At 47.3% G+C, this 9,427-nt stretch overlaps 2 protein-coding genes across 4 annotated transcripts in view; one reads left to right on the top strand and one right to left on the bottom strand.

Moving 5' to 3' along the window:
* Positions 1 to 1,188, top strand: part of LOC131205110 (integrator complex subunit 6-like) — a 30,119-nt gene extending 28,931 nt beyond the window's left edge. For 2 of the 3 annotated variants that reach the window (XR_009156717.1, XR_009156718.1), the window contains 2 exons: positions 40 to 440; positions 871 to 1,186. Coding sequence is in view for 1 of the 3 variants with exons in the window: in XM_058197016.1 (XP_058052999.1) it covers positions 40 to 139 (100 nt within the window). In the remaining 2 variants the exon portion in view is untranslated. Of the gene's footprint in view, positions 1 to 39 lie in introns of all 3 variants that reach the window. The other variant, XM_058197016.1, reaches the window with a different exon arrangement.
* A 1,925-nt stretch (positions 1,189 to 3,113) lies between these two features.
* On the bottom strand, positions 3,114 to 9,289 carry MMGT1 (membrane magnesium transporter 1). The gene is made up of 4 exons (XM_058196525.1): positions 9,129 to 9,289; positions 8,104 to 8,156; positions 6,930 to 7,033; positions 3,114 to 5,459 (listed from the first exon to the last, which is right to left on the bottom strand). The coding sequence occupies exons 1-4, from the start codon at positions 9,208 to 9,210 to the stop codon at positions 5,297 to 5,299; spliced, it is 402 nt and encodes a 133-aa protein (XP_058052508.1). The 5' UTR covers positions 9,211 to 9,289; the 3' UTR covers positions 3,114 to 5,296.
* Positions 9,290 to 9,427: the final 138 nt, after the last annotated feature.

Consider the following 9,427-nt stretch of genomic DNA (forward strand, 5'->3'; position numbering starts at 1 on the left):
CTTAATAAACAGCCTCCTTTCTCTCTCTGGTTTTTTTAGGTTTAAAAAACGGGTCTTAATTCAGCACTTAGAAAGAATACTAGAGGAAATAGAGTTCAGCAGCCTTCCCAACCGAATTAATCATGTCAACAGTAGATAATAATAGCGTGCCGGCCAGAGGAACGGATGGGACCGGCCGATGGGAGTTTGCTGTGCCGTGGAGGAATGGAAGAGGACGTGGCAGCCGCTGCCTGTGCCAGCCTGGCAGGCGGGCGGCTTTTCTGTGGGCATCTCAGAAGAAGCAGGGTGATGTTTTTACGCTTAACGCATCTCTTTGGCCGGACACCTGAGGAATTTGCCGTAGGAGGTGTGTGGCTTCCTCCGTCCCCACCCACCTTCGGAGGGCTGATCTGCCCCTGGGCCGAAGAAAGACACTCAGTGCCGCCCCCTGGGTCCTGCAGGTGATGAGAATTTACTCATTTGAACCCTTGGCTGTAAGACACTTTTGCTGTAGGCCACCTGGGACGAATGGCGCAGCCCCCCCCCCCCCCGTGTTATCTCTGCACTTGTGTCGGAGCGATCCTTTGTCCTAAAAAAAAAAAAACTGAAAGGAAAGAGGAGAGGAGGAGGAGGAGGAGGAAGGGCCCTCCGTGGTGGTAGTGCATCTTGTCGCTACGGGCACGAAGGTGGCCCTTTCTCACGAGAGCGGCTAGCCAACCCAGGTCGCAGGGTCAGTTGGATTGACAGGCGCTGCTCTTCCTGGGCCCTCTCGAGAGCCCTGGGACGGACGGACTGGCTGGCTGGCTGGCTGCTGCTGCTGCTACTCCTGTGGTAGCCACTCTACAACCTACCTCAGTCTTCCTCTTCTTCTTCTTCTTCTTTTGTCTGCAGACGTTCTGCAAGCGCGCCCGAGGCTCCCCAGGTCCAGGCTTCAGTTCTCTTTCATCTCGGTGAGGAGGACGGAGACTCTTCTCGTGGACTTGGCTTTGGAGGCGCTTAAAAGGAAACTCTCGGGGTTTAGGAACAAAAAAAAAAAAAAGAACTCCCCACCCCGCCCCCTCCTTCCCTCCTTCCCTCCACACGAATTTTACTTTTTAAATGTTCATACCAGAAGAAATTATTTTGAGACAGTGTTGTTTAACAGATCCTTAATTTGAGATATCAAATGGCGTGCTTTGTGTGTGTGTGTGTATATAGACATCTATACATACATCTATATATATATATATATGTGTGTGTGTGTATATATATATATATATATATATATATATATATATATATATATGTATGTATATGTATATATATATGTATGTATATATATATGTGTGTGTATATATATATATATATATATATTTATATATATATATGAGAGAGAGAATTTTTTGAGCACTTGTACATAATAAAAATCATTTTATGATTTTTTCTAAGGAGTGCCTAATCTGAATGGGGGATGGCTTTTATTAGCATACCAGCTGTCTGTAAAAAAAACACAACAACCTTGGAAAGGAGGAAAACTGCGCCTTCATGACTCTCCCTTCCAGCTCAAGGTTGCCGGTTGCTGGCGGTTTCTTTCTCTTGCCGTGGTGCCCCGTCTACCTGCTTCGAAGCAGGCCCAAGTGGGTCACAGCCAGCTTCAGCTTGAGATTGCTGAGCAGTTTATTTTGCTCTCTGGGGGAAGAATTGGTTGTCCAACGAGGGAACTTGGTGCGCTCCAGAGGTTTTAGCTTTCACCCATTGCAGGGGGCCGGGAATTGTCATTCCAAACAACCGGACACGACCTTCTATCCACCCTTCTTGTCCGGATAAGGAAGTGATTGGACGGATGGTAAAAGAGGCAGGCTCTGGTGACTTCCTGAGTGTAACTAGCCCACGCTTATGGGATGCTGTTGCCTGCATCCATCCTGAGGGCGTGTGGGAGAAAGCTGGCTGGCTAAATTTTGGGCTTTCCTTCATGGCTGTAATTTGGAAACTTAAGCATCAAGGCTGATTTTCATGGAGATCAGAGTTCCTAAACCTTTCCGGCTTTGCAAATTTGGGGGGGGGAGGGGAAGAGGAGACGATTTTGCATGGGCAGTTGGCAAGCACATGCACATGCGCAGCTCCATTTGTGCAAGTGGCCGGCAAGCACACCTGCCGCTCGTGCAAATGAAGTGTGTGGGCTCATCTGCTGCACACACCAATGGGGATGTGGCGCGCACACTTGCCCACTGCTTCCACGGCCCGGTTCCGGGGGTTGGGGAACCCTAATGTAGCAGAGCACAGGATGAAGAAATCTGCTTTTGCTTCACTCTGATTTCAATCATGAGGATAGTTAGAAACGTCATGCCCCGGGGAGGTCTACATGTTTAAATTGGGTTCTCACTTCCAGTAGTTCTTCGTGGGATAATGGGAATTAACTGGACATAGGTGTTGTCTTGTAGCTTGCCTGCAGAAACTATTGATCATATTGGCAGGCCTGCTTCCAGCCTTAAATTGAGGCAGAATTTCCCCTGCAGGCAAGCTGGAAGAAAGTAGCACAGTGGTCCCAAGAGTACTAAAAATATAACCCATCTCTGGTGATTTGTGCGGCGTCTCGTTTTCCTGCACCAAAGCAGCATCTCGGGAGAGGAATGGAAAGCTGGCTAGTGATTGCAAGAGGGGAGTCCAACTGCTCAGAGTTATACTTGCATCCAGCGCAGCCAAGAACCACATGGATCAAGCAAGGCTTTTTTGTCTTCATTTTCAGAAATATTGGAAACTTTTGGAAGTGGGCATTTTCAATTTTATGTTCCCCTGAATCAGACCCGATGATCCCCTATGCACCCCAATTGTGGAACTATAATTAAGGGCTTATTTACAGATGCTAGACAGATAGGTGGTGGCAAAGTCGTATGTCTATAACTATTCCGTGCATCCATTAATCATTTCCCTTCCTCTTGCCTGATGTTTTTCTTGAACTGTAAGGAGTGTAATGAACCAGTTTAGGAGCCCCAAAACTGATTGGAGGATCGCTGTATTCAGTCTTATTTTTTTTCCCTAAGTATTCACCCTCTCCCTTCAGAGAAATCCATAATCCTTCAGGTTAAAAAACCCTTTTAAGAAGTTTATAACACCAGTAAAAAAACTTAATTTGCAAAAATGATTCTAACGCTCTGTTTTGGAATAATATTACTTCTTTATTGGACATTGCAAGACCAAAAAAGGGAAAGAAACAAAATTTGCACATTTGTAAAATAACCATGGATAATAGTGAAAGGGAACTTGTTTATTTCTTGCAAGTTTTAGAGACCTAGAAGGTGCTTGAACAGAGTGCAAAATCCAGGATACAAACACATGAAAAGACCTGGACTTTAGAGAAAGGCTGCCTCTTTGTAGCAAAATTTGCAAGTTCTTGGCAAAACCGTCCAGCTAAAGAATAAACAAGGACTCCAGCTTGGAACAGCGTAGACTAAAACAGCAAACACTGCATAGGCAAATCACTGGCATTTTTATAGAGCTGTTTTGGATGCCACAATCCCTATGAACTGCCCACTTCATTGCTTTGAATTTTGGGCTGTGGAGAGTTACTTAGATAACAAGATAACTAAAAACCTGCTAGAAGAAACAGAATTGCCCAGAAAGGAAGGGGGGGGACAATAGCCAATGGGCAGCTACTTTGAGCAGGTATTTTTAACACCAGGACATTAGGAGGAAGGTGACCAACAGAGCTATGCAACTGCCTTACAGATGTCTGATAAGTTTTACCTAGAAAGAATACAAGGTTAAGGTTGAGTTTAATGCAAATGAAGGACCACATTAAACCAATTGGTACCAGTGTCGGGTTTTGAAAAGCCAACGTTCATCACAGTTGAATCTAGAGTTCTGATCCCTTGCTTAAAACACCGTTTCTCTGCCAAAATTAATAAAAAACCGTCTGGGTTTTGCACATGGTTGTCCTGCCCTGGAGTGGTTTGCCATCTAAGGGAGAGTTCTTATCCCAGGCTCTGTAAAGTGCATGCATTTTTATTTTAATCGTCAGCACACCCGACTTCTCACCCATTCGGAGCCCAAGACCCTGGAGACGCCCGGGGCAATGCTCCTGAAGACCAGACATTCAGCTTCTCTACATCTTGAGTTGCTAATTTTGAAATCGGTTACATTCTGTGGAGAAAAAAAAATCAAGCTCGGAGCGAAACAAGTATTGAGAGCCGAAGGGAACTTCTAGCGCCCTTCCCCATCCCCAAATATTGCAAAGTGGGTCATTCTGGAAGAAGTCTGGTGATCACATACAATTAGGTTAACAAAAAAAAAAGCACGGTGGAAAAACGAGTTCAACATGTTCAGTTGCTCAAACGGCAACCCTGCAGGCAATCTCCCTTATCCTGTTTTTAAAAGCATGTACAATGAGTGGGAATCAAATTAAAAGGCACTATCAAAAAAAAATATGAAACCACAAAATCATTACAAGACACAATCCCAAATCTTTCCCGCCTGCAAACTTTGCACGCTGTCAAAACCACTTCCTCCCTCCCCAAGTCAAGTCTTCCCCAGCCGCCTGTCACCTTGATGATATAAAGAGCTCGATGACAGAAGTGGATGGATTACAGCTGTCATGATTCAGTTCTGTGTCCTGGTTAGCCTAAGTCCTGGCCATTCGCGGTAACTTCTCAAAAAGCACATACTTTTTATAATCTCCCAGCATTTCGGGGGAACTTGCAGTCAATGGCTAACTGATAAATCAAGTCTGCACCCCTTTGGCAAAACGTTGGCTAAATTCCTACTTGTAAAAGATTAATCCTGACTGGCTCTGCTTGCCAGAGATTCCACACACAGCACCAATAAACAAGATGCAGAAATGCCCACGTTGTGTCAAGGACTCCGCTGGAAGGAGACTTACTGGGTGGCAAAGAAGACAAGCCACCCGCAACTATTTTGCCGTGGAACAAAATAATACAGCATAGCCTTTTCTGTGCTTATCTAGTCCATTAACCACCCCCCCCCCCATCTGCATTTGGTGACACAGATTTTGATAATTCAAAAGTGAGTTTAACCATAGTGCTTTAATGAAAGGTAAAATGCATTATTTCACTGCGTAATTTTAGCAGTAACTTTCATGGTTTGCCAATTCACAAGTTTAGTTGTGACCAGTGTTCAAAAGTCCTTTTAATATATTTTTTAATATATTCATGTATGTGCGCGTGTGCCTGTGTGTAGATACACAGGCACGCGCGCACATTACTATAAAGCCTGGAAGATCAATATAAATACCGCTCCAGAAATTTAAAAAAAAGTGTTTCTATCCAGCTCCAATATTACAGCTCAGTGTCCTATTTTTAGAATCGTCTATAAAAAAAAACTCTTAACGGTGCAGAGGTTCAAGTTTTCGCAACTTCAGTGATGTGCTGGATGACAGAGCATCCTGGCTGGAGGAAGAGTGGACAGTGTCCGGGGACTGGAATAACATTCTGCCCCGGTGATTAAATACATAAAAGGATGGATGGTTCCTTAATGTGTCAAATGTCCTAAAACAAAAGGAAAACAGGAGAGAATGGAATTAACATTGAGAAGTGTTACTATAACTGACAATCATTTCAGAGAGAATTTTAGACATTTGATATAAACAAATACCATGGACACACTGAACTTAAATCTTACCTGCCTCTTCTGAAACATAAAACATTACTGCCATATCCTAAGCAGCAGAGGAAAAAAAAAATTGGGTATCGCTGCTAAGCTACAAAATTGGGACCAAGAACACCTGTACCTACAGAGACGGTGGGTTCTCCATCGATGGAAGGAAGGCTCTTAGAGGCTGGAGAACCACTTCTCAAAGATGGTTTCATTGGTTTGCTTGCCTACTGCAGAGGGCTGGACCTTATGATCCCTTCCCACTCTACAATCCTACCACTGATTTCCCCATACCCTTTGTCGGCCGTGACAAGTTCGGACACTTAGCATGCAGAATCGGCCTTGCTTCAAGATTTGTACAAACTCAACTTGTTAGCTAGCTAAGGCTTGCTATTAATCCCGATACAGTATGTTATTTCCCATAACTTCTGCTAGCTGCCATTCCATTCCGAAATGAGGCCAACGGCCTCAAACCTTCTCTGAAAGGGCCTAAGATGGCAGTGCGTACTTTGGCAAATGAGCCTTTTTTTTTTTTTTTGCTTCGCCCAGTGGTGGGTTGCCCCCGGTTTGGACCAGTTCTATAGAACCGGTAGTAAAACCGGCGGGAGGCTCCACCCACTGACCCAAACGTCATCAAAACTCTTCTGTGCATGTGCAGAAGTGCGCGCGCGTGCACAATGCGAATCAGTCGTAAAGGTAAGTAGAACCCACCCCTGGCTTCACCCGTTCTGAGAACCTAGCCTGTAAATGAAGCTAAGCCAGGCAGATGGCTTAGTGGAAAAGGGAAGAAAAACGACAGCACAAATCTCACTCCAAATGTCCTAAATTATTCTTCTCAGAAGAACAATAATAGTTAATAGCCCTAAATTCAAGGGAGGCTTTCTGGTTTAAAGTTTCATACCATCCAGTCAAAATGTCACCGTTTTCCATGAAACCTGTGCGTTTATTCTTCGGTACGACCAGCCCCTTTCTCTCCAGACTGAACAACCGCTCACTCTTGTTAATAGTTTTTCCTTCACAGGTCCAACGTGGGCTTCTCACACGTGCCTACTGGATTCCATGGTTAATTTTCTCCCTACAATATAGTTCCCATCACCAATTCCCCTGGCAGAACTATTCGGGGGAGGGGGGAGAGAAGTACGAAGGGGAGGCCCCACATGATCCTCTTCTCTCCGAGGAAGACACTGAGCAGAGCCTTTCATCTCCCCTGACATTATTCGTTGGCATCTGGCCAACACTTGTTTTGCCTTTTGAGCCGAAGAGTGAGAGTCCCCTCCTACCTGGCCTGAAAACAGCACAACCACCACCAGGAGACATGCAATTAGAGTAGTACTAATCGAGGAGGAAAAAAGAAAGGGACATACTTATTTTTTAGCTCTGAAGTAGCGTCCATGTCTTTAAATTCTCCTGCAATATGCACAATCCCATAACAGGTAACTGCAAAGGCCAGCAGAGTTTGAAGAACAATCTATAAACAGACGAAAAACGACAGCTGAGTGCTTTCAGAAGCCTCTCCACCGTAAATTGGTTCGTGCTGAGGCTTCTATATTCGAGATAGTTCTCCTTTTGGAGCTCAAATGTAGCAGGGTTAGAAAAAGGGTAACACGATAGACCGAGATCTGGTTTGAGACATGGAATGCCTTCTTATGCTCACTGTGTGCAAACGTGAGAAAAAGTAAATGAACTCTCTTTAGTGCAATTAAGACTACTACACAGATTTCTAGGGCAAAGGCATTGGACTGTTTGCAATCTGTGAGCACTCAAAGTCAGTAAAATAATAATAATAAATCAAAAACGCTGAGAAAAAAGCAAGGAGAAAGAATGCAATGAGGACAGGATCAGTAGGCGGAAGATATGTTAAGCCAAATGCCAGAAGGATCAGGCTGTTTTTACTCTGGGAGTTGAACCAGAGCGAAATACCAACGGGAAGCAACAAGGAATTGCTAGAGACATGATTTGAAGGCAGAGGAAAGTGCAAAATTTGGATGGTTTCATTCCTGCCACCAAGACTACATGCTCCAATTTGGCCAGCCTACCAAGGGTGCAAAGAAAACAAAGAGCCAGCAGTTCAAATCCAGCCCAGGCCTTGAGCTCAGTTCATTTCCCTTCCTCCTTTGTAGTTCAGCTACAGGGAGTCCTCCACTTACAAGTTCAGTTAGTGACCGAAGTTACAACGGCACTGAAAAAAGTGACTTATGTCCCCCTGGTCATGCGATTTACATTGAGATGCCTGACAGCTGACTCATATTTATGACGGTTGCAGCCTCATGATCCCCTTTTGCGACCTTCTGACAAGCGAAGTCCATGGGGAAGCCAAATTCACTTGACAACCGTGTTATCATTTAAGATCCGCCGTGTTATTCACTCAACAAACGTGGCGAGAAAAGTTGTAAGACGGGACAAAACGTCTCACTTAACAACGCAAGCTGTGGGTTCAACTGCGGCCATAAGTTGAGGGCTACCCGTACTCCCAAGGTCCAATCTGCCACTCTGGGGCTTGCGCCCTATACGGAAAGCAGGAGGCCTGGGACCACTTACGTCTATAGGCAACGTCTCATCTTCCTTCTCCGTTAGTCTCATATAGGACCGATCTGTTGGAAACACAAGCAGGCAAAGTGTCCATCATCGTCTCTCCCCCCCCACCCCCAACTGGGGCAAAATGAGGGGGGGAGGATGGGGAATGCAGATGGAAAAGCAGGGCCTCTGGTGGCTCAGCAGACTAAGTCTGTCTGTTATTAACAGCAGCTGCTTGCAATTACTGCAGGTTCTAGTCCCACCAGGCCCAAGGTCGACTCAGCCTTCCATCCTTCATAAGGTAGGTAAAATGAGGACCCAGATTGTTGGGGGGCAATAAGTTGACTTTGTATATAATATACAAATGGATGAAGACTATTGCTTGACATAGTGTAAGCCGCCCTGAGTCTTCGGAGAAGGGCGGGATATAAATGCAAATAAAAAAAAAATATTGGGGGGGGGAGAGAGAGAGAGAGAAGGCAGGGAAGCCCAGGACCTTCATGCCCCCCTTCCCTGCGCAAATTCCCCTGCAGGGACACCCCCTCCCCGCAATTCTCTCTTGCATATGAAGCGCTGCAATAAGGGGAGGCTCCAGCCGCCCCCTCCCCGCAATTTGATCTTCCTGGCCTTAAAGGGGGGAGGGGCAGCCCTTCCTTCCCCCACTAGACCTTGCCCCCCCTCTCCTCCCCCCCGGGGATTCAACAGACCCCTTTGCGAAGGATGAGCTTTTACACCACCCCGAGGACACCCCCCACCCCCCCCCCCCCCCCCCGGACTACAACTCCCATCACCCTCCCGGGCACTTCCGCCGCTCCCCCCCCGGCTCCCGGGACTACAACTCCCATCATCCTGTACACCTCGGGCGCTCGCTCGCTCGCTCGGTGAGGGAGCTGCGTCGGAGGCGGGAGCCCGGCTCTTCCTTCCCCTCAGGCAGGCCCAACCGCCCCGTCGGGCTTCCCCTTCCCCTTCCGCCCCGGGGCTCTCCTCCCTTCCCCTAGGAAGGGAGAGTCGGGGAAGAAACCCCACACACGCGCGGGCGCGTCACTCACGCTGCGCGGCAGAGAAGGCCGCGTGGGCCAGGGCGAAGAGCCCGACCCCGACCAGCCCTTTCCAGAGAGAGGCGGCCGCCATCGTTCGCCTCTCCTCCTCCTCCTCTCAGCCGCCGAGGGCTCTGCGTGCGCATGCGCGGCTCGCGGGAGAGCCAGCGCGCGAGCCAGAGGAGGAGGATGGGGGGGGGAAAGGAACCGCCGCCGTCGCGTCGCCATGACGCGCCAAGGCGCGCCGCCATGACGTCGCTCTCGCGCGCAGGGCGACGGGGGTGGGAGGAGGAGCGGGCCCAAGGCGCCGT

This window comes from Ahaetulla prasina, chromosome 11 (assembly GCF_028640845.1).
Source record: "Ahaetulla prasina isolate Xishuangbanna chromosome 11, ASM2864084v1, whole genome shotgun sequence".
Lineage (NCBI taxonomy): Eukaryota > Metazoa > Chordata > Lepidosauria > Squamata > Colubridae > Ahaetulla > Ahaetulla prasina.